This window comes from Protopterus annectens, chromosome 4.part0, assembly GCF_019279795.1.
Source record: "Protopterus annectens isolate FY-2018-M chromosome 4.part0, PAN1.0, whole genome shotgun sequence".
In the NCBI taxonomy this organism is placed as follows: Eukaryota; Metazoa; Chordata; order Ceratodontiformes; family Protopteridae; genus Protopterus; species Protopterus annectens.
The window spans coordinates 666,420,748-666,446,670 of record NC_056733.1 but is presented as its reverse complement, the minus strand read 5'-3'; the positions used below and the strand labels follow the sequence as shown (position 1 = coordinate 666,446,670).

Sequence of the window (25,923 nt, the reverse complement as noted above, 5' to 3'; positions counted from 1 at the left end):
GAAATGAATGATGGATTGATTGCTTGATTGAGTGATTGATTGATTGATTGATTGCCTGATAGATTAGTGCATTCATTGACTGAGGAAGCAATTGATTTCAGTGATTTGTGCATTTGGTGTGGATAGCTGTGACTGACCACATGAAGGTTAAAAGACTCAGAAACATTTAAAATGAACAAAGAAGAGAGATGGAGGTATGTATATTATTTTGTGAATAGCTTGTGTAATTCTTAATATGTGCAGTTATGACAAATGTACCTCTAAGCATATGCAGTTCCTGTGGAAGTACAAATGTAATTTTAGTGCATATTTTTTGTGTGAATGTATTTTAATATGAGACTGTGAGCAGGAAATGTAACTTGAATGACGAGATTCAATGTAATTCAGATAACTTTTAGGCTTTTGTTTCAAAGGATGGTAATTCTTTTGTTTATGTCGTTACTTTGATGCTGTGGTGGGATGAGGGACCATTGCTGCTGTAGCTCATGGTGAAGGTCTGGTGGTCTTTCATCAGACCAGTGGGAATGCCGAGGGATGAATAGGGGAAATGTGACTGTTGCAAGTCGAATTCAGCCATGCTAGTGGCACAGAATTTCACCATCAGAGTTCACCTCATTGCACAGTAACAGCAAACACTTGTGACAGACAGCAGAGTTCTCAAATAGCGATGTGGCCATGTCCTGTAGAAATCACAGTGTTAAGGTTTCATGGGATGCACAATGCTGTCTCTGATGCTGTTGATGTTGGTACAGGGATTTGTCTTCACTGCCAGTCTGGGCTGCTGCTAGATGGCTTTTTTTATTACTAGAAGATCATCATCTCAATTTAGTCTTTCTCCAGCCCTACTTTGGAAGGAATGTCCAAGGGCTCACTGCTGCCCTTCCATGGAATGTTGAAGCCTGTCCCCATTTAGGAGGTACCTGATACACATCTGGTAGCTGTGCCACTTCCTTGGAGTTCTAACATGCCATTTGCCCACTGTTTTTTGCCAGTCATTGGCTCTGAAGTTTTTTGCCAAGTCGCTCATTGTAACAGCTCTGTAGAAGTAGGGATTTTTTTTCTTTTTAAGTTGAACATGGAACTATAGAGACTGACAGCAGATTAGGATTGTCTAGTTCACAAAGTCTGCACATTTAGACGGGCCCTTCAGTCTACTTTTGCACTGAATGGAACTCTTTGCCTCAGGACTCCTGGCAAGTTGGTTTGATCATGTATATATGTCATTAAATGCCTTCAGTATGCTGGTGTGGTCTGGGATACATTTTCTTCCAGGCAGAGCATTCCTGCTGTTGACAGACTTTACAGTAATCATTGAACTCATGGTACTTACATCTTTGTACATGTCCTTCAAGGATGCATCTGCAGTCCTTACAAATGGGTTGTCCTGTCGTCAGGCAGCCCTTCGGTCGGCCGGATTCCAAAGTCTGGGTCTGGCCTCGGCTGGTGTCGCACTTCACCCGACGTCATAGCTGCAGTTATTCGGGTATAAAGGCATCAGCCGATGCCATTTTCCTCAGTCTTTCTTGCCGCGTGGCGCCCGAAGCAGAAGCTGTTCGCAAGTGCCGGTCGGTCAGAACCAGAGATTACTACTACCGAAAACTACTTCGAAGACTTCTAAAAAGCTAAGTACCCCGTTGGGGACTCTTTCTTGCCTCAGCCGATGTCAGAAAAAGTGAATAACTGTTTAACTTGTGGGAAACAAATACCTCATAAAGATTTCCACTCTTACTGCTTACCTTGTCTAGGCCCAGACCACGACGTCGCAGCTTGTCTAGCCTGTGCTTCTTTTAACCGGTGGACGCTTAGACGTCGGTCGGAGTTTGCTGAGGAGTTTTTCGGCTCCAATTTTGCTTATATTATGCCGTCGGATCCTCTGACTTCGCAAATATCTAAAAAACGCAAGGAAAAGGACCGACACTCGCGGTCCGCGGTTTCGGCCGAAACCGCGGTTAAGCCAACCGTGAGTGTCTCGGTTTCGGCTGAAACCGAGCAAGCGGTTCCTCCTTCAGCCGAAAACTTTCCTCCTGCCGAGGCCTCTTCTAACCTCGTGGAATCGGCTTCTGATATCCCACCTACTGTTACAGTTTCTCAGGAATTATCAGACACTATTCCCATGGATATTTCAACCCCTGCACGTGGAGCTGCTAGGCCACCTGCAACCATGTCCGTTAAGGCCTTTGCCAGGGCTAAAGCAGCTAAAGCTACTAAATCTGTGCCTGCTAAGCCCCCCTCTCACAGGCCTAGCTCTAGTTCACAAATGCTTAGTTTAGCAGAGGATCTCATTTCTTTAATCCGAGGATCCCATACTCAACCAGACAGGGCCTCTCACCCGCCTCCAGAGAAGAGGCCTAGAGCAGAGCCCCCTGAGCCTGTGTCAGCAGATGATTCCTCTGATGACTCCAATGATACAGACCCTCCAGAGGCCCCATACTCCACTTATGAAGACTCTGATGGTGAAGAGTCCATTCCCTCTGCCTCTCCGCCTGAGGAATTTTCCTTTGGGGAAACCCTGCATGCTATGAGGGAACAATTTCAGTGGCAGGGCCAGGATTTTTCAGATTCCAGAAAAAGGCGTAGAACCTTTCTGCATTTACCACAACATAGGCCTTTAGCCATACCTCCAGTTCTTTCTGTTGTAGATGATGCATTTAATGATGCTTGTACTGCTCCTGATTCTCTGCCTCCGGCCCCTGTTAAGCCCGATAGATACTACAGGGTCCCGGACACACATTATCACTTGTATAAGGCTCCCCTTGCAGATCCAGAGACTATCTCCCAAGGACCTAAGGCTGTAGCAGCCACCTCTGCCAAAACCCCTCCCCTCTGAAAGGGAATCCAGATCCTTAGAGAGATGGGGTAAAAAAGTTTACACTTCTGCTACTCTTTCAGCTAGGGCCTTGAACTATCAATTTCACATGATGCAGTATCAAGAATTTTTGCTAGATCAGTTAACCAAAAAAGTGTCCTCAGATGAAACAGTAGACAAAAAATATGTGCAGGAAATGGTACATAACATTCAACAAGTCAGTAACCATTCCCTAAAATGCGGCTATGATGCACTGGAGGCTTCCTTTAGATCAGCCATGGCTGGCACAGTCATCAGAAGGCATGCATGGCTAAAAGAACAGGCCTTACCAGACCATGTCAAATCAAAACTATTGGATGCTCCTATGGATAAAATCAATTTGTTTGGTTCTCCTGCACAACAAGTGCTGAAGAAGATGGAAGAGAAGGCAAAATCTGTCCAAACAGTAAAAGATTTCTTACAGGTCCAACCTCCGAGGTTTAGCAGGAATTGGCCCTCCAAGAATTGGTCCTTTCCAGACTCCTCCAGAACTCAGAGAGGCAGGAATAGGCGTTCAAGAGGCAGAAGCCAATCCAGGGGTGCTTACAGAGGACGTCAGTGGCAGGGCAACAACCAGCGAGGCACAGCCACAGACACAGCCACCACCACAACGACAGGTCAATCACAGTGACTTGGCTCTGGCACCGCCTACCAGGGAACAAATGCAAGCACCCTTAGGCGGGAAGCTAGCCTTATTTATGACAAACTGGCATTACATCACAAGAGACAAGTGGATTTTACAGATAATAGACCAAGGTTACAGGTTTCACTTCCATATTCTACCAGGGAAGAGAGGAATGCCAAACCTACCTCCAAATCAAAAGACAGAAGCACTAAAGCAAATATCCCAATTATTAAGGATGAGAGCTGTAGAAAAGGTACCATCTATGGAGCAAGGGAAGGGATTTTACTCCAGACTCTTCCTGGTACCAAGAAAAGAAGGCAAATGGAGGCCTATTCTCGACTTGTCCGCTCTAAACACATTCCTCATTGTTCCAAAATTCAAAATGCTGACCCTACAGCAGCTTCTTCCCATGCTGGGCAAGGAGTCTTGGCTGGTGACTCTAGATCTCAAGGAGGCATACCTGCACGTCCCCATATGACCAAACTGCAGAAGATACCTCAGATTTCTTGCAGGATCAGAGCATTATCAATTCTCAGCATTGCCCTTTGGCTTATCTACTGCGCCCAGAGTGTTCACGAAATGCCTGGCATCAGTAATTGCTCATTGCAGGCTTCAGGGAATCCAAATCTACCCATACCTGGACGACTGCCTGATACAAGCGGACAACGAAAGCAAGCTAGCAGAAGATTTACAAAGGGTCATTTACCTGCTACAAGCCCTGGGATACACAGTCAATTTAAAAAAGTCAAGACTGATACCATCCCAGAGAATAACCTTTTTGGGTGCAGAGTTGGACACATCAAGGCAAATGGCATTCCTAACAGTAGAAAAACAGGAGCAGCTACCTCTCTACTTCTTGGCCTTAGCAAAACAGAACCATCTGACAGCAAGAAAAGTTCTGCAAGCCTTGGGCTTCATGGCATCCTGCATAATATTAGTTCCTCATGCCAGACTGCATATGAGAAAACTACAGTGGTACCTAAGGAATTTATGGTCTCAACACAAGCACAGCTTGGAAACCCAGATTCCCATTATTCCATGCCTGAAGCAAGAATTCCTATGGTGGGCTCAGGCTTGTCAAGTCAAACACAGGATTGCCTTTTCACAGTACTCAACCAAGCCAAACCATCACGACAGACGCCTCAGACCTTGGTTGGGGGGCACACATGCTGGACAAGTGCATACAAGGCTTATGGTCTCAAAACCAGCTGCACCTACATATAAATCTAAAGGAGATGCTGGCAGTAAAACTGGCAATTCAGGCATTCAGACCATTCCTTCAGCAAGGTCTATTGATGATAAGGACAGACAACACCACAGTTATGTGGTACATCAACAAACAGGGAGGCACACACTCGTATCCTCTTTGCCGGATGGCACTGGATCTCTGGAATGTGGCCCTGAGCTACAACATACAGTTAAAAGCAATTTTTGTACCAGGAAAAGAAAACACCCTAGCAGACATTTTAAGCAGGACTACCACGGATGCCCACGAATGGATGCTGCATCCGGACATCTTCAAAAGCATTACAAGAAAATGGGGACTCCCAGAAATAGACTTATTTGCATCCCCACACAATCACCAACTAAAGAAATTCTGCACAAGGACGTACCACCCACTTGCTTGGAAGGTGGACTCCCTATCCTTCAGTTGGAAAAACCTGACAGCATATGCATTTCCACCACTTCCTTTGATGCACAAAGTGCTATTGAAGATCAAAGAGGACCGTCCAAGGATCATTCTGATAGCTCCAGACTGGCCAAGGCAACATTGGTACCCATTACTGAGGAGCATGTCTCGGGAACAAATATGGCCACTACCCCTGGTTCCCTTGCTGTTAACACAGAACAACTACAACAATCTGCATCCAAACCTGAAAACTCTGCAGCTGACTGCCTGGAACATTGCATAAGACCAATTAACCCAAATTTATCCCAAAGGGTTAAAGACATTATCCTTGAGGCTCGCAGACCCTCAACAAGAAAAAATTATTCAGCAAAATGGAAAAGATATCTCATTTGGAGTACTGAAAAAGGAGAAGATGTGTCACTGGTAAACATAGCCAACATTCTGGAATACTTGGCAGAGCTCTTCCACACAGGCCTGTCCTATTCCTCCATCAAGATTCATGCATCAGCTATTTCAGCAGAATACGACTTGGATCCTCCTGTCTTCTCACATCCTCTGCTCAGACAGTTTTTGAGAGGAATTAAAAATGTAAAGCCTCCTAGGAAGCCACCATTACCAGCATGGGACTTGAACTTTGTGCTAGAAAAATTGACACTTCCTCCTTTCGAACCAGCAGCAACAGCAGAATTGCAATACTTATCATGGAAGACTGCTTTCCTGCTGGCAATCACTTCAGCAAGAAGGGTATCTGAACTTCAGGCATTAATGGCAGTGCAACCCTTCCTGATCTTCCATCAAGATAGAGTGTCCATGAGAACAAATCCTTCCTTTATGCCTAAGGTGGTTTCTAGAGTTTCTTTAAATCAGGCTATCCACCTACCTACATTCTTCCCTAATCCACAGAACAGGGGAGAAAGACTGCTACATACCTTGGATGTGCATAGACAATTACGCTATTACCTGGACAGGACCAAGGGCAATAGAAAAACTGACCAGCTACTGGTAGCATATGCAACAGGAAGGGAAGGAAAAGCAATTTCAAAACAGACAATCTCCAAGTGGATAGGAAATTGCATTAGGTTTTGTTACTCCTACCATGGAAAGAAAACTCCAGAGAACATCAGGCCTCACTCTACAAGGGCAACAGCCACTACCACAGCCTTCTTACGAGGAGTGGCTACCAAGGACATTTTAGAAGCTGCTACTTGGAGCTCCGTGCATACATTTGCCAAGCATTATAATTTACCTTTATACTCTAGATCCCGAGCAGGCTTTGCCACGGCTGTTTTGCAAGGGATCCTAACTACACCATAACTTTATTTGTCCACCTCCCCCAGTTTAGCTATGGTATTCTACCCATTTGTAAGGACTGCAGATGCATCCTTGAAGGACATAGTACAGTTTTGTACCTACCATAAATGTAGATGTCCGATAGGAATGCATCTGCAGTCAGGATTACCCACCCGCCTTCCCCTCTGTGGTGCTCCTAGGGTATTTGCCCATCTTATAGCTAGCTGGGGGAATCTATTATGGTGTATTTGTTTGTATATATGTACATACATGCTTATTTTTTGTGTTTGCTCTCTACTATTTGGAATCATTGGCATTTATCCAAATTTAGCCTTCCAAGAGGGCACCTGGCATCTGGGGCAAGAAACACTGAGGAAAATGGCATCGGCTGATGCCTTTATACCCGAATAACTGCAGCTATGACATCGGGTGAAGTGCGACACCAGCCGAGGCCAGACCCAGACTTTGGAATCCGGCCGACCGAAGGGCTGCCTGACGACAGGACAACCCATTTGTAAGGACTGCAGATGCATTCCTATCGGACATCTACATTTATGGTAGGTACAAAACTGTACTTTATTCAGACAATGCTAGGTAGCTTTTTTATTTACCTTGTTTTATTTATTTATTTATTTATTTATTTATGTATGTTTGTGGTTGTCTGTACCTGCTGACGATCTAGTCTGTGCTGCAATCACCCATTAATTCATCATTAGGGCAAGAAATATTCACAGTGCAGTGGTCATCCAACCAGCCATTTGCTCCCTAACAACACCCCCAGTGGTTGACATGCATGCCTACAGACACAAGGCCCTGCAGTTCCTTCCTATGTGAGTGTTAATACCTCTGCACATGCTTCCATGGAGGCTACAATGTGGATGCAGCTTGGCAGAATCCCTCACACCTACAGTGCATATCTTTGCACATGCTTCTATGAAGGTTACAATGTGGATGCAGCTTGGCAGAGCTAAGCACATCTCTCGCACATACAGTACATGGCTTGCTCATGCTCCAGTGAAGGTTACATGAATGCAGCTTGGCAGAGTTCCTCACACAGACACAGTGCATGCCCTGCACCTCTCTCTCTCTCTCTTCCCTCCCAGTAGGTGCCATTACTGCAGTGGGCCAGACTGACACCCTCCTAGGGTGGGTGAGCCGAAGTCAGAAGGTTATTTTCATTGTCCGTCACTGCAGTGTCAGAGTTGCTAATCAGTCCCTGGTCACCTGGATCACAGTCATATGTATGTGTAACAATAAATAATGTCTTGATCTTTGATATCGGGTCTTCCTTGGCTGTATAAAATAATATGCAGCTATATGCAGTCTAATTTTATGTATGTTAAGAGTTACCGTATTTTGTTTTTATGTTAGTTGTAGTCATTAGTTCAGAGATTTTGAGATGTTTATCAGAATAATTCACCTCTATATTGATAGTGTAAAAGGGTGTTTAGAAACATATTGTAACTTGTGATTGACTGAAAGTGGTAAGTCTGCACATTACTCCCACCAAATCTGACAATACTGTATTTATTAGCAGAGAGTGAAACTGTTATTGCACCATGTATTGGTTTTAAAGTGTCCTGAACTATTTTTGCATACTTGTCCACATTGCAATAGTAGGTTGTCCTAAACGCAGATTCCTTTCCTACTTGTATCTGTATATGAGAACTATAAACCAAATAGGTGTGTCCCAGCATCAGTCCCTGAAGAACTCAACTTTAATGGTTCAGCAGGCTTCGATAGGTAACCTGGTGGTCTTGATTACAAATCTGCTAGTAAACGTAGCTAGATAACCTGCTGTCCTTACTCATTAACTGTGCAACTGCAAACACTCAGCTGCGTAAGTTTATCTCTATTGCTTTTCTTGCGTGGATTCATTTTTTTTCTAAGCATGATGTAAATATGCTTGCAGCCTTTCATCTACTGTTTCTGTTATATCCTCAAAAAACAAATACAAAAATAAAAATAAAATAAAAAACAAAAACAAGTCAGGAGTTTTTCCCACTAAGAAAAAAAAATGTTCTGAGTATGTTAATGTTAAGATCTAGAATCATTTTAGAGAAGCTCAGTTCTCCACTTTCTTAGTTTACAACAAGTGTAAGTCAGGCTGATTGGACTGGTCTGTAATTCTTTGGGTGTGACAGAGTTTCACACTTATGTATGGAAATCACTATAACCTGTCTAATCCCACTGAACTGGAGTTCTTTATTTCTTTTAGTGTAGTGATTGATTTCATCAGCTGTGTTTGGGGGGGGGGGGGGCATCTGGTATAGTACTTACAGCCTTAATTTGTTTCAGTTACATAAATTGGTCTGCCAAAGCATCTGCTGCTAAGTGAAGATTTGGATATTGTTATGCTATTTACTGAAAATGTGCTACATTCTCTGTTCTTCTTTAGATTTCTTTGCTCCCCTGTCTTAGATGCTAGTCCAGTTTCACAGCCTCATCTCAACAGTGTTATTAGTTTAATTCTATGTTTCGTTAATTTGTTTAAACAGAGTTTATTTGCTAAGTCAGGACAGAGCAGTATACATAACTTTCCCTTGTTGTACAGTACTGTTACACATTCTGCATAGCGGTTTATTGGTCAGAAAACCAGCGTCTTTATAGGGTCATAGGTCTATAATAGGCTAATGACCACTAGGGCCCTTATAAACCTAGCCATGCAACCTAAATGTAACCCATAAATTGTATTTTATATAAGGGGTGATTTACTGACTGCCTCTGTCATCAGAGACATAGATACCAGACGAGGGGTTAATTTCTAATTACCCATATATTGGTCTACGGTGTGCTTAAAGAAGGATAGGTAAGAACTTAGCTTCACATGGATGGGGAGCCTGTTCCAGAGAATGGGAATTCTCTGAGAAACATATATGCCTTTGCAACATGTCCTGTTTATGCCGCAAGCAAAATTTATGTCTTTTAATCTAGTAGCACTGATGCTGTTTCTTTTGCAGAAATGCAACAGGTTCATCAAAACAAGGTCCAGGGATGCCTTGTATGCCAGGCAAAGATCACTTCTCAGAAGTCTGTATGATGCAGAGTAAAGAAACAGGGCTTTGAGGTGATCAGTGTAGAACATCATGTTTACTTCCTATATTCTTTTTATAAGGAATCTTTGCAGACATTGATGCATATGTCTGGTTAAGTACATACTGAGTGGGGTGTTGTACTCTATGATGGGTCTCATGAGGGCAAGTACAGTGGCATGGTGACCTTTCTGGACCTAGATGCCATGCCCTTGCTTATAAGTTGAGCAACATAAAAGGATTTTCTTACTACCATGGACACAGTTGGTTGAAGGCTAGGTTACTATCTACAGGAGTTCCCATATCCCTGACTAGTGAACCAACTTTTAGGGGTGTTTTATTGATGATGTAGTTACCTGGGGTGGCAGACTTCAAAAAAGGTACTATAATGCATTTCTTTTTATTGAGTTTGAAGCCATGGCTTTGGCACCAAGCGTTTTTCTGTGTTAGACATTCCTGAAGGGTCTTCTCGTCTTGGGGGGATTCAATGACTGCAACCAGTAGCCTTCATGGGAGCATGTGTAAGGCATGCAATTCTCTGCAGACTTGGTCAGCCAAACACCTTTGACGTTGGCTTTGACATCCAAGAAGTAGATGCCGAGGACTTGCCTAACATAGACCCCTGGGTGACTCCACTAATGACCGATTGGCCTCTTTGTGGTCTCTCTGGTATATAGTTTTCTGGTATACATTTATTTTTAGATGTGGCATTTAATAACTCATTCTTTGATTAACTACTGCATCTAGTTCAGGGTTGCAGTGGACCAAAGCATATCCTAGTATTCACTGGGCTGAAACAGAGGACGTAATCCTTGTCGAGGTAGCAGCCCTTCACAGGATTCATACACATGAGATATGTATACCTACAGGCAGTTTGGAGGATCACCAATTCACCTACAGCACATTCTAGTATGTGGAAATAAACTGAAACACACATACACTGGAAAGATGTGCAACGTCAAAGAGAAGCACCCAACACAGAATCAATAGGAGAAGCAACCACTGTGGGGCAGCAATGCCAACTGCTGTGTCATGCCGGTGTCTTACCTGCATTTAATGATATCATTGAAATTATTTTAAGCCTCCTTATTCATTTATTTCTGTCTAGTTACCTTTACAGTAGTAAGGGAAGGAGAAGCTGCATCCCAGCTTACATGCCCTTGGGCAAGTATAAAGTGGGCAAGTTTCAACCTGCTGCTTTCTTTTTCCCTACTTTTAAACTCCCGTATTGCTTTTTCTGAATGAAATCTCTGCTGATGTAACTTTTGTTTGTGCACCAACAGTGATTCAGTTTTTGGGCTTTTTTTTTCCTTTGCTGTTGTTCGTCCATGGTGTTAACATGTACAAGTAAGGGGTTGTGGGTAATGCAGAGGTGAAGCTTAACTACATGCAACAAATTATTTTTTGTTACATTCATGGAGCTGAAGCTTTGACTGTTTTGCTGTCTTGTTATCTGGGTTAGAGGACTGGTACAGGACCCTTTTCAGCCTGAACCTGGGCCACAAAGCAACACAACATGTTAGTAAGTAAAACAATACAATACAATAATTTACATAATTTAAATAAAAATGTACATAAGCAATTGTAAACTAGTACATCAAAAATCAAGTATCGTCACTCTGAGTAATGCACCTTAGGATTCAGAAAAATGCTCAGTGCTTGCTTGTACAAATTGCCCAAACAAAGGTTGTGTGGCATTATAGTGATAAAATGCGATTCACTGACAGTTATGGCCACAAAGAGAAAGACACAATTATAGGCTCATTAGCGTGTCTCTGAATACCTCGCTAATGCAGTCATATCTGACCCCCATAGTTTTCTCCCTAGTGACCCTTGCATTGTGTTAACTAAGATGTTCCCCACCAGTCACACATACACACAGACACACACACACACACACACACACACACACACACACACACACACACACACACACACACACACACACACACACACACACACACACACACACACACACACACACACACACACACACACACACACTTACACACACATACACACACACACACACATTCATGCAGCTTAATTTCTGTCTGTACAGATGTGCACACCACACACACACATTTACATATACTACCTCCTACCCACACACACTCTCATGTCTTTTCTGTACTGTGTGCACTCCCTTGGGACTCTATATTTGACCTCCATGTTTCACCAACAGTCACTTTTTCCTCCTGGGGCAAATCAAATTTCTGGGGTTGAACACATGGGCTAATAAGTAGCAGCCCCTTCTCATGACTGCCACATTAGCATGCAGCTCTGCCTGCAAAAACTCCCTTTTTGCTGAAGTCCCTGTAAGGAGAAAACTCAGCACTACAGCTATCTCTGAACTGGAAAAACTTTGTGAAATGGGAAAACTTCCAAGCGAAGGCTTCCCCACTGCACTAAGCCTTTCTACATCCTAGCCACAGCTGATAATAGTATGGTTGAGTTTGATAAGGTGATAATAAAAAGTACAGGAAAGAGCTAGCCGCATCCTTTAATTCATCAGGTGATCCTTTGATTCTTTCATAAATTATGTCAGATTATGTAAAGTAGTCATTTTTTTGCGGGGTGGACTTTTGTCCCTCCTACATCACCGTACCATACCCAGTGCTCTATGTCTGTTGCCGGGTCGAGTCTATCAGTCACCTTGTTAACACCCCAAGCTAACTCTGTAGGGTTGGGGCTGAAACAGAACCTGGGTGTATGTCCATTCACATCTGCTAGGGGTAGTTTATTTTATATCCTACCCCTGTTACTTCCTCCCTCCCTTTGGTCCTTTCTGGGCATGCATTTGGGACATGTACATATTGCCCCACTTCCACAGAAGCTCAGCTTGATCCTCCACCAGGAATCTTCCCAGGAGATGCACTCAGAACCACCCATCCTACCCTGACACTCCATCAGACACCAGAGTCACTAATCAAACACAAGTTGCCTGGGCTGTAGTCAGAGCTTTATCCAATCTGAACTTGGAGTGGGTTATGTAAAGTACTAATATTGGTTGGAAGGTTGTTCTAATATACAGGGAAAGCATGAAGAAAAATATTTCAGAGATTACAAGGGGAAAAAGAAATCCTCTTCAGTTTAACACCTGTGTAGCTATTTGAAATGTAAGAGGAGTTGTGTACTATTAACCTATTAGCCAAGGGTTTCATCTGATTGAAGCTTTGAAGCTTCAGTCACTTTAGTTTCAAAGACAAATGGGGGAAAAACATTTCTCGATTTATGAATGACATTTCTTAGATTAAATATTTTTATTTTATAGTCAGTGGTTTGTGGTTGGGTGAGAAATCTGGTGGAGAGGAGCTGTAACATTTTTTATTATCAGGTCATGTATGTTGATAACCGTAAATGAACAGTGAAGAATTTGTTCTCATTTGTTTTGATTATTGAAATTTAGTAAACTTTGGAGGGCTTATTAGTATGGTAATTTTTCCAGTCTGTTTTTGGGTCACTTTCGATTTTTAGCTGTAATTGACTATTAAGGTAGTTATTTGTGGTTTTCAGTAGTCATGGAAGGGGTTTAGACATCTGTTTATACTGAATTCTGATTTATCTTTTGCAGTGTTTTATGTAAGCATTCCAAGACCTTTTTTCCTAATAGTCTTGCCTTGAAGAAACCTCTTACAAATATTGAGACAATACTGTCTGGTCTATGGCAATGAAAAGAAGGGGACAGTGGCAAATCTAATGAGTTAACAAACTGACATTGTGAAACCATTTTCAATTACAGTACAGATAACTATATTGCCCACCTAAAGAAAGCTAAAGAGAGGCTTTGAGATTACTCACTGTTTATGATTGCACTTCTTGTGTCTAGCAAGACTGTCTTCAACGCCATCTTTATTGGATCATTTTTGTTAGATTTTTCAGGCCCAATATGAGAGCATGTAAAAGACACAAAGGGACAGAAAAGCTCACTTTTAATTGCCTCTTCTCCCCAGGCAGACCGTGCCAAAACATCCACTGCAAACGAAGGAGGCTGATCACCAGTGTTTCCTTATCATTTTTTAAACCTCAAGCGAACGACTAAGGAGCCTATGTAGTGTAGCAAGACAGCAGGGATCAATGAAAAAAAAAAAAAAAGGACGATGATGTACTTTACGTAGGCTGTCTGTCACAGTGTAAGAAAGAACTTCTAAAGAGAGGGGTAAAGTGAGGAATTTGTTGAAGACAAACTGAATGTCCCAGATGTAAGTATCAGTCTGGATTTGCATATGGCTCTTATCCCGATTATTTTCTTTTTATTTCTTTAGCATTTGATTTTTACCTGTGATGATAAACTGCATTCTGTGACACTTTTAGTTTTAGGGTATTTTGGAATGGCTTATACGCTAAGGTCAGCAACACAAAGTCAGTTTTAAAACCACTTTCACACACTGAGTAGTTTACAGCCAACAAATGTATTCAGTTTAATTTGTTACCACTAATTCACAATTGCCACAATTACCACTTCAAGCTTGTTTCTGTCTTAGATGGGTGGACCACTACATACTAAGAAGGCTGCTTTTCATATACCTAGCAAAACACAGAGCTATACTTTAAAAGGGTACAATAGAGGCTGGTATTCTTAAAATAACCTTTGGTGGGCAATAAATCAATACGATGACACAAATCATTCTCAAAAATATTATAAAACAAAAAATGCCTTAAATGAATGTCAAGAATATGGATAGACATGCCTTATTATCATGGGAACTGCTACAGAACTAGCATAAAGAGCTCAGCGTGCACCCCTGAAAACGCACGCACACACACACAAACAAACTTGTGGCAGTTGTGTCAGTGTGAGCAGCTGTGTGCTAATTATGTCAGGATGTTTTAACAACTCTCGTGACAGACCAGAGAAACAAATGTGGGCGGCACAGACTCAGCAATCAAGATAGGTTTATGTAATTGGCTGTATGTTACTTGTTTTTGCATGTAAAAGTTAGCATGGATAACAGAATTAATCCCAGCACACTGGATGCTGTTTCCCATTAAACTTGTAAACTACAGAAATGGGACTCATCTGTTACCGTGCAGATGTTCAGTGATAAGGCCACCACTGAATTTCACACAGCTGCTGCTTTGAAGACCTGGCAGACAGTGCTATTTTTAAGTTACACATAGTAAAAGATTATAATAATTTTACCAATTAATTCTTACAGCTGGTCATTAGAAGACAGTGAGAGAGAACAACAATGTGATATTTACTGTCAAGGAGGATGCAGATGCATTGTATTACTTGGTACATACACTTCATATGTGTTATAACTTCTAAAAATCACGTGGGTAAGTGATTCTACACACTTGGACATGCACGGCTGCTTTTCTTCACCAGCACATATAAGTTATGTCTTCTGCTGGTGTGTTTTTGCGGCCACTAATTTCCTGTGAGTGGGACTGTCATTAGGGTATGCACAGCCTCTTGCATGCACAGCTTAGAGGGAACAGTTCTACTCACATATTTTGCTCCAGACCACCAGGCACTGAATCACCTACTGATAACACCACATACTTATCTACAAAGTGAAAGCCTGGAGAAGGTAGGTGTTTCAGTAAATGTTTTATTTTCCTTGTCAGCCAGCAGTATTGTATAGAGCCATCTTATCATTCCTATCAACTGTCCAGACTTTTGCCTCATATTTTTGGTCTGTTTTTCATAAATTATGTGGTTCTCTGGCAAATCACTGAGGAATGAAGTCACTAAATAATGACATATGTTTGTTTCAGACATCATGTTGTTCAGAAAATGCATGCTAACACAAATCCTGTTATTCTAGCAACTTTCTAAGTTTATTAGAGTAGTATTTAAACATTTTCCCCATTTTTGGGTCTTTGTCCCCCATTATTTTAGGCTTTGTACATATTTTTTGTGATAAGAAGTTGAGAGGTATGCATCTTATCTTTCTACACATCGAGTCATGGCCTCATGAAATTGTTTATCATGATGTGTATTTTGTGCATGTCACAGTTATAAATTCTGTGAAATATGCTAGTTATGCCCTTCATTTCTGCCCCAGCTTGTCTCTTTTGGACACCTCTGAATTGTGTGGCACTTATGGGACTGCTGAGTAACTACATGTATATTGCTTACACTTGCTTTTAATGCCAGACTGGGTTTAGCACAACCTTTGACTCTTTGTAAAGACCCAGTATAGTGGCAATAACTGTGTTGCAGTTGTAACTTTGTGTGTGGGCTTTGGTCTTTGTTTTTGTGCTCAGTTATATGGCTGATGTTTCTGAGGTTTGGATATACTTGGTGCAGATTTTATTTTTGAACTCTTGAGAACCTCAGCATGTATTCTTTTTAAGAGTTTCTGCAAGCTCATCTTGGGTGCTGCCTGCTGAGAAGCTAATATCCATTTCTGCTATAAATGCATATCACCGGCAGAGATTAAGAGAAGTATCAGAAGAATGAATGTTTTCAGTAGGAAATGTTGAAGTTCTTAAAAGTGTTTAAGGTAAAAAAGGCGTTTAAGGTAACCATCTACCTGAGATCTTTAAAGGTAAGCTCACGTAAGATGAACATACTGCTTTTTTATTCCTTGGCTGAGATGTCCAAAAATTTTGCTTTTTTGTTCTTTCAGCTTCATTTTGTGTTATGCTGAGAAGAAATGATACAATAATCCCTTTGTTACTGTGGCTATTATACAGATGGCTAAATTATGTATTTATTTTATTTAGTGGACTCTTAGAAAACAAGTGTTTTTTAATTAGATAACACAAACTAAAATTGCCCTTTTGAGAAGTATACTACGCTTTTTATTGAAATTTCTAGTGTCTGTAAACTATTCTGACAAAAAGCTAAGTTTTATAGTTTTCTGTTATGTTTATTTTTACAGAAAGCTAATGTTCTAACTGTGGTAGTTTAGCAGAGTTGGTGAGTAGTTTTAATTGTTTAAGGTACAATAGAAAGTAAATGTTCTTTACTAATGTTTTTATGTTAAGAAAATAATTTGAAGTTACATGCACCTTTGCAATGTCCACCTTGTGCAAGAGAAAATTGTGGATGTGATATAAGAGAACCAGCCATTCACCAGGACTTTAACTAGGCTGGATTGTAATCAGTTTTCTAATTGGAGCATCAAGTTAATCCTGCTCTTTCCATATGGAAGAAAGAGTGTCTCCTTTTTAAAAGGTATTAGGTACTAAAATGAAAATGTATTGCCCTTCTTTTTATCAAAATTGAAAGTTGTGCTAAAAGTGCCAAGCTGCTACATGAAGTCGTGGCGTGTCATCTTTAGATGTTTAGGTTATTTCCTGAGTTTCAGTTTGCGGTTCACCACAGATATGCCAAGCTGTCTTTTATGACTGTACACAGTTTATCAATCATATCTGCACAACTCACCACTCTGCTTTCTTTTGGAGACAGTCCTGGGACCTCTCTTGTTCGGTATATATTTCTCTGAGGTACAGGCCAACACGGAAGGACTGTGGCTGACCAAGTTCGCAGTTGACTGCAAACTGGGCGCCATAATCGACTCTCCAGCCGACACAAGCATCCTCCAAAAGGGCCTCATAGAAACAGACAACTGGTGCCAGAGCCATGGCCTCAAGCTAAACTCCAAAAAGTGTATAGTCATCCCCTTTGGCAAAAACAAAGGGCCCACAAATTACCACATAGGTGGTAATCCATTAAGTACGGAAGAAGTAATTAGGGACCTGAGGACCCAAGTTGATAGCAATCTCTCATTTGACAACCACGTGGCCAAAGTGGTTAGAAAAACATTTTATATAGCCCACCTAATCATGAAGGGATTCACATCTAGATCAGGGGAGGTCATCATGCCTCTTTACTCATCCCTCATCAGGACCATAATTGAGTACAATGCCCCTTATGGGATGTACCTTACCAGACACCTTCAGCAACTGGAAAGACCCCAAAAGTACCTCACCAAGAGGATCAAAGGGCTCAAACAGATGCCATATGCTGCCAGTTAAAGAAACTCCAGCTCTACTCAGTGGCATACCGCCTGCTCAGAGGCGATCTGTGCCTGACTTATAAAGCCATGTCCAACCCGGAATTAATGGACATGCTGCACCTCAGAAAATCCAAATCCCATCGAGCTACGCGCTCGAGAGACTTGAACCTCAGCACTGAAATAAATAGGACATGCTGGAGGGACAGATTCATAACACAGAGGCTCCCTTCACTCTGAAATAAAATCCCAGTCCAGGTTAGGCAGAGTCCCTCATTGACTCTCTTCAAGAGGAATCTTGATGAGTGGATGGGAGATCGTAGGTTTACCCCGGGTATCACTTCTGTGTCACTGTTAGACAGAGGCACAGTATACTAACCTCAAAAAAGGGCATAGCAAAATTAATTTAAAATGGGTGGCGAAAGCCAAACACACTCTGGCTAGGCTTATAAATGCCCTAGGGCAGATAGCCTAGTATGAACCTATGAACCTAAAACATCAGAGGGCAGTCAAGGAATAGCTGAGATGGGAGGGCTAGGTATGAGACAGAAGCACCTCCACTGTGAATCATGGATGATGACTTCCAGCCATGCCAAGACCAGTAGGTTATTAATGCAGTTCCCTTATTAAGGATGAGTGGCTGTTGAGCTCATTAATAAGAGAGTGGCAGAATAGAAGACTGGTGACAGAAGGCCAGAAAAAGGGACAGATACTGTGGAACATTGCACATGGTTTTAAAAATGGTGCATGGGGAAAAACTGATTAGTAAGGAGAACATATTAGACCACAACAGGTGCATCGTACAGAGGCTTGCAGGTAATTTCATTGTTAATGCCTTGTAGCAACCTAAGGAAGCAGAGTACTGTTGTGTGTTACCGCACTGAATATGATCACTTTGGTGTCAGCTGTAGCCTGCATTATTTAGTTACACACTTCTTTGAGATCTACTTGTGGATGCTTTGTCACTGCTTGTCTTATAGCTTTTTGCATTCCTTATCGTCTAGCATTCAACTACACCAACATTTCTAGTTTACCTCAGCAACTTTCTTCGTATCCTTGAGACAGCATTATTATTTCCCCTCACAAATGCTTTCTCCAGTGATGAAGATGGAAAAGTAGAATATTCCCCAGGCTCATATTAAAGGCAGGGGATGAGTAATGGGGGTGGGGATGGATTGCACCATAGCTAGTCTGAATTAAACTTCTTTGCAAGAACTCCAGCAATATTTAAAGCATGGAGTTCATATGTCTGTAGACATGCCCTGAGCAAAAAGACTCAGCAAAGGTTTATGTTTGCACTGTTATTAAGCAGATATTCTTCAGGTTTCTTCTGTAGTTTCTGCCCCATTTCAATGAATTGCTACTTCCTTGTCGCACCATATTCTTAATTGTAAGAAGCATTTTAAATGATACCTCATATGTCCCCTTTGTAAACTCATGCTTGTCTGCACAATTTTAAGTTTTCATTCAGTGTTTTGAGCTTAGCAGGCTCCGTGGAAACAGTTTTGCATGGACACTTGCTTTTTAATGTACTGTAATGAAATTAAAAATTCATTGCCATCTTAAAAGTCTGCTTTATGAATGCCAACATATATTAATATCTTGTTCAGAACGGATTCCCTTCTGCATGTTTGTCACTGAGTGCTAATTCATAGCTCCAGCTGCTGTCCATTTTTGAAAATGTTTTAACTTGATGTTTATTGAATTTTTAATGTAACCATTATCACAATGAGCATTTATTTCTGCCTGTGAAATGAGAAATGTCAGGATGACCTAGAACTGTTTAGTCAACATTTAATTTTCCATTCACCGACTGCCTTCACAATTATGTTACTCACCATGTCGTATTCACTGTTAAATGTTTACTTGGGGTCTCGAGGATTTCTTTATGTTCTCATACATTTGCTGAAAGGACTATGTTGTCTTGTCACTTAACTGTCTGTCCTTCTTGCTGTTTCCCTCTCTTCATATCTACAGTGTTTTCCTCTGTACCTAGTCATACTCCGGCCATTCTGCACTTCTCTATAACTGAACCCGCTGTGTCATTTATGTTACATATATAATATAGTTCAAACACAATCACAGGAGCATCAGAAAACATTGTGCTTGAACTATGAACAATTTTGTCAGTCATTAGCAGATTCTGTGTCGTTATTATTTTAAGAAAAACATGTTACTAATCTTATGAGGTAGACTAGTATTTCTGCATTTACTGTGTTCATGCTGTTTTCATTCCCTTCTGTGGGATAAAGCAGTGATCAAGCCTTTTTACATGTGCTTTTCCACATGCCAAACCAAAGAATGAATAAAAATGCCTGACTTAGACAAGAGTTGTTGTTGATCTCACACTCCACATATTCCTTCAGATAAGATGTTAAACTGATGTTTTGTACTGGTTCTGCTGATAGCTCAGGAAGGTGGTCAAAAGGAGCGATGTTAACCTCATCTGCTCTTCCCTAGTTACTTTAGGTGCCAGCCAAGTCTTCCCTAATAAAACGCATTAGGATTGTTGGGCTCTGTCCAATCAACATACTGCAATAAATAAACAGGAAAATGAAAAGAATACACCGTGTGTTTAGTAATTCCTACCTTGAGGTATCATCAGATTAGCTGTATTTGAAGGCTGTGTCTCTTGTCTGTTTCTCTCTCTCTCCCTCTTTTTCCCCTCTCTGTGTGTCTGTTGCTTGTGACATAAGAGCAGAATAAAATGACTTATTTCTTATTGCCAGTGTGTTTTTAATTTAAAATTTTTGATTTGATTAGCTTAAGGCAGGCATGTTCACTATGAAGATAAAGCACTTGTTTGTCACATAGGAACAGTGTAGAAGTGTCTCTTAACCCTGGTATTGTATGGCACTTTGTCTGATGGTGTTTTAAGGAAACAGATTGCTAATGCTTAATGTATGGGAAATATGAGGCAAATCTCTGTGCCATGTTGCCATGACTGCACTTCTCAATACAATTACAAGTACAAAAAATGCACCCAGTATTGATTTTCACATTTAAATTAAGAAACATTTTAAATGACACCTTGCTGTCATCACACGTAAAACCATGTTTTGCTACAAAACTGTATGTTTCCGTTAACTGTTTTGAAGTAATCAAGTTCAAAACTGCTTTTGACTACTTGCTTTTTGTATCTCTTTATGTTACCCATTATCACTGTTTAAAATTATTCTTTCTTTTCTTTTCTAGAAAGAACTTAATTCTCTTGCTACAGAACTGGCAACTCGGCAAGAGGAGACAGAGCATTCTCATAAACATTTAATTGAACTGAGTCGAGAGTTTAAAAAAAATATACCTGAGGTATGATATGTCTGTTACTAGAGAAATAACTTGGTAGGAATGCATCTGTTTTCATTGCGTGATAAACTGTTCCACATAACTGTCCAGTGATACCTAATGAATAATATAATGATGTATTTAATTACTGGGAAGGGGGTATTTACATTGGGTGTCTCCTTCCTCATAATCTTAGGTACATAAACCATAATTAAGTCCATAGATTTAGGATTTGAGGATGACATGCCACATAATCCCTCCCCAAAAAGTGGGACAACATGGTGAAAGAAAGATGGGAAGGCATCTTATGGATTCATAAACCTTTGTAGTTGTGTATATCCTTTGTATCTACTGAACTTCCATGTAGTTTAGTCAGTTCTGTTTAGGAGATAAAACAATGTGTTACACATATGGAAATGTTTGATGTCACAGGTGTTGGTTGCCTCACTGGACTGCCACCAGAAAGTGTCTGTTACTGTCTTAAAGGGTCTCCCAGTTACCAAATTCCAACAATTAAATACACTTCCATTTCTTGAACTAGGGAGCTGACAGTGTAGGTGCTATTCTCAGTTGTTAGAAAGGTACCACTAGCACTATTATCAGTATATGAAAGAGTTAGATAACCAGCCCACTGCTGTATGAGCTAAAGAAAAGGATTAAGCAGAATTGCTGTCTCCTACTGACCAGAGGTTCTGCAGTGTAAACATTCTGCAGAACACTGAAGATTGGCAGCCATTAGAATGTCATTCAAACCACAGTGACCTAAGGCAGCTTGGAGCTCTCGGAGGTCAGAGTTACATGGCTACACCAAGACTGACTCAGCTTCCCCTATCTTAGGCAGAGACACACATTTGACAATATATTTCAACATTTCATAGCCTTTTCCTTAAGAATGCTCAGCACTGAAAGGGAATCATTTCTAGCATGTTCGTTGCAAGCACTGAGGCATAATTGCCAAACCAATTCCTTTTGCTCCAGCAAATTGTCAAAATCCCCCTCGCTCGCATTACTAATGACACAGTCAATTACAAAGAAAATAAACCTTTTGAATTCAGAATATTTTACTGACTGCCTACAAAGAGCACTACTGTGATTACCCTTCCTTATATCATATAGGTGCTCGCAAAGTCTATTGTTTAGTTTCCTTTTGGTTTTCCCCTTCATAAAATGCTTCACATGAAATACAGATGGCCAAGAACACCACCCTAGTGGTGTTACAGTTACACCTCCCAGTCCTGGTGTACCATTCCACACTAAAATAGGGTCCATCATTAATGTACTTAACAATATTTACAGCACCCACATTTTCCCATTTTTGACTTGACATAATTGTGTAAACTTACATGGCCACTTTGTAGATCATTTTTAATGTTTCTACCCCTGCTGTATGTAACCAACAGGGATTCACCTAATATATTTTGTAACTCTAATGGGAATGTCAAATTCCATGTCATTTTAAGTATATTAACTACCATCAGAACATCTTTATTATATGGTATAAGTGAGTGTGTATTACTTCATTGAAGTTTTATTTCCACGAATACGTAATCATTGACCCCTTTACATCGAACATCCAGTCATCGAATGTTCACATCAGTGAACATTTGTTATAGGGAAGGGAATTACTTGTCAACAATGGCAATTGTCACACACACACTATATTATTTCAAACCCATCAAAGTGGGGGGCTGCTCCCCCCACACTCGCCCTCCCTATATATACCAACTGTGAGATCGCACTACAGTGGGGAAAAGATCAAATTTATAATAATGGCCAACTAACTCCCTTCCCTATGAAAACCATTCACTAATGGGAACATTCAATGAATGGATGTTTGATGTAAAGTGGTTGATGATTAGGTATTCATGGAAATAAAGCTTCAATGAAGTATTATAGACCCAGTATAACCATTGCCCCTTTTTATCACTGTTTTTATCACTGGTTCTAGTATAACCATCCTCAACATAAGAAGCATAGATGCATTTCCACCAAGGATGGGAGCATACCTACTACCTCTCCCCTTAACAATTTCATCTTTGACTTTCATTAGCAAAGAAATGGGGTAACATCTTTCTGTAAGCATATCAATCAGTTTATCTAACTCCTCAAGAAATATTTGATTGTCAGTGACCAATCTCGAAAATCACACCATCTGCCCTTTAAATATATTTATTTTTTAGACGAAGGGGTGGCAATTGTTATAGTAGAAAATTGAACTGGAGTAAATCTTCGTACAAAAAATATTAGCTGAATATCTCATTCGCACCTTGTCTTTGCTGAGGGTGATGTCAAGGTAATTGATTTTATCCATATCAAAAGCATAAGTACATTTTAAAAAGGTGGTTGTCTGACCTAACTAATCCACAAAATTCAAAAATGATGCTACATCACCCTCCTAAAAATTAAGAATATCATCCAAAAACCTGCAGTAATGGAGTACTATTCTGAAAAATGGTGAAACAAACCCAAACTTATCTTCCCATTTGGCTAAGAGCAAATTGGCATATATGGAAACACATTTCGTTCCCATCACAACGTGTGACGTCTGGTGGTAGAATTCTTTTTCAAAGAACACAAAATAGTTGTTCAAAACAATGTCTAAAAACTCAAGTAACACTAACATATCAACATTCCCAACGGTTGCATCATCATTCAGGATATTGGAAGAATATTGCAACCCCACATCATCAGAGAACAGATTAACAATGTCAATTGTTGCAAATAAAATGTCACCTTTAAATGTAATACCATTAAGTACCTCTCATAAATGACAATAATCCAGCACAGTATCTGTTTTATTTTCCAATATATGCTGCCAGGGGTTCAGTTTTCAACATGCCTGCTGCAACTATCAGCCTGAGCGGCCATTCTTTTGTATTTTCAGTATTCTGAAAATAGATGGAATGATAGGTTTGCTGACATTAAAAAAAGCAAACACTTGATCCAAAATACTACCCCGAGTAACAACACTTGGTCCAAAATACTGCCCTGAGTAACCACACTTGATCCAAAATACTACCCCGAGTAACCATATATAAAAGGCTGTAGTCAGTCTTAGCACAGGCAATATTATCTCACTTCTGGATGCTCTACTGTAAGTTAAATGTTTACATCATTTAAAATTTCAAACATTTTACTAGAGTATTCCAAATAGTCCATAATCACAATGCCATCACACTTGTTGGGTTTCATCATCGTTATGTTTTTATTACTTATCTGCTGTTTTAAGATGTTCCTTTCTTCAATAGTCAGATTGTCTTGAAAATCATGCTTACCAAACTCAAATGTTTTAAACTTCATCCTCACAAATTCTCTCAAAAATCGATATAATCAGGCTTGATGGTGTCATGAAAATACTTTTCCTTTTAACCTCCAAAAATGGGTTCTCACATAAATTATTGCCAAAAAATAATCTCAAATTCATCTGCCTTGTGTAAAGCTCAAGTTGAACCAACAATTTTGCCAAATCCATCTTAAAGTTGAGCACAAAAGAAAAACCTTTAGTAAGTAACAAGTAATGTCCACCACCAGTGGAAATATGTCTCATATTAAAAATTTTAAACTTCTAATCTGTTTCACAAACGCAGTCATTGTCCACTGTAGTGGTAACAATTGTTGCCCCTAAAGTATGGGCTGAACTCACAATTATCTTCTGCTGTTCTTCCTCTTTCCTCTCTATCGCTGATTCCTGTTTTCCACTCCTTGGTAGTTTGGAGGCTGTTTCCCTTGGCTCGCCAGCACCTCTCTAATCTCCTGGTGTGAGCAAGATCTAAAAAATCACCAAACTGCCCCACAACAGGTACAATCACATTGATCTCCATAAAGTTTACTTGTTTGTCAACCTTTACCCTGCTGAACCCATTTCCAATAGTGGAGGGTGTTGGTTTCTGGTATGCCAGTTTTTCTGCATATTCCAAGTTATCTCCAATTAACTTAATTGCTAGCACTGAGGGACTTAATTTCACCATCAAGTAAATGTAACTTACATTCATTGTCCAAAGTAGTAAGTTTCATTACTTCACATCCCATACAGTCAGACAGATCCAATAATTCATGATGGAAAACTGAATTTTCAACCACACGACAGGAAACTTCCATAAACATTAATACACTCAGTCAAATAACAATTGTCCATCTGGAGGTTCCTGTTCTTAATCAAATTTTGCTCAAGGAACCTCAATTGTGAAGTGATAGAACATCTATCTTGCTTCCATTTGTTTAAATTTGCAGTTAGGGTTAGCAGACCATACATTTAAATTTATAACTTTCCTTAATTAATCAACTTTTCCCAATGGACTTAAGTGAAGAGAAACATTGTACGTGGAACAGCTAGTGCCAAACCCAGGAATGCCTCCTTCATCCACTGCTAACCCAAGGGATAGTAGGAGCAAATTTGGAAAGTTGCTGAGTCAGGATAGTAAGATCATCTAGTAACATATCTGGTTCAGAAGCCATATTAAAATGACCTACAAGAACAAACCTGGTATAAATGATTCCCTTTCATTGCTGAGCATTCTTAAGGATAGGGCTATGAAATGTTGAAATGTTTTGTCAAATGTATGGTTTTATTCAAATGTTTTTAGACACATTTAAATGCTCAGATAGCTATATTTATTTGATAACATTTATTTAAGGCGTTGGTGATGTATCCACATATGTAGATAAAAGTGATTATATTAATTGTTATATATATTTTTGTTTTTTAGAATAGCATTATGAATTCATTGCATGGGAGAGATCCGTTTCATTTGCATTTTTTATTTGCATGTTTGATGAATTGTTCAATTTGATTGGTTGCTAATAGTTGTATATGTGCAGGATTTAATTGTTATTTTAACTCTGATGAAGTCCCTGAAATTTTATGGGACGAAAGTGGTAAATTCTGTTAATTAAATATAACTCCAACTATGTTCGGATTTTGGAGCTTTTTTTTTTTGAGCTTTTGATATTTTGTTAAAATATTGCAGGACAACTTTCTTTTTTTTAATTAATGTATGGCTGGCCCCCCATCCACCCACCAGCACTGGGCCCCTAGACAACTGCTTAGGTTGCCTAGTGCTTGCCCCAGCCCTGTCACCACCTTACTTATAACTCATCTACCATGAAAGGGCAATCAGCTGAACAAAGAAAGACTGTTCCTACATGGAAGTTGACCAGAACAATAGTTGTCCAAATATGAAGTTCCACTTCATGGCCACCAATCTGACTATTTCACAAAATAGCTTACATCTAAGCTATGCTACTAAATGTACACACAAACAGCAGTTTATATATGACGATCCATAAAAATGCAGTAAATGCAGTAT

At 40.3% G+C, this 25,923-nt stretch overlaps 1 protein-coding gene across 4 annotated transcripts in view; it reads left to right on the top strand.

The window, feature by feature from the left end:
• Positions 1–25,923, top strand: part of CUX2 (cut like homeobox 2) — a 2,130,834-nt gene that overhangs the window by 942,212 nt on the left and 1,162,699 nt on the right. For all 4 annotated transcript variants that reach the window (XM_044068629.1, XM_044068630.1, XM_044068628.1 and 1 more), the window contains exon 2: positions 20,531–20,641. In XM_044068629.1, coding sequence (XP_043924564.1) covers positions 20,531–20,641 — 111 coding nt within the window. The remainder of the gene's footprint in view (positions 1–20,530; positions 20,642–25,923) is intronic.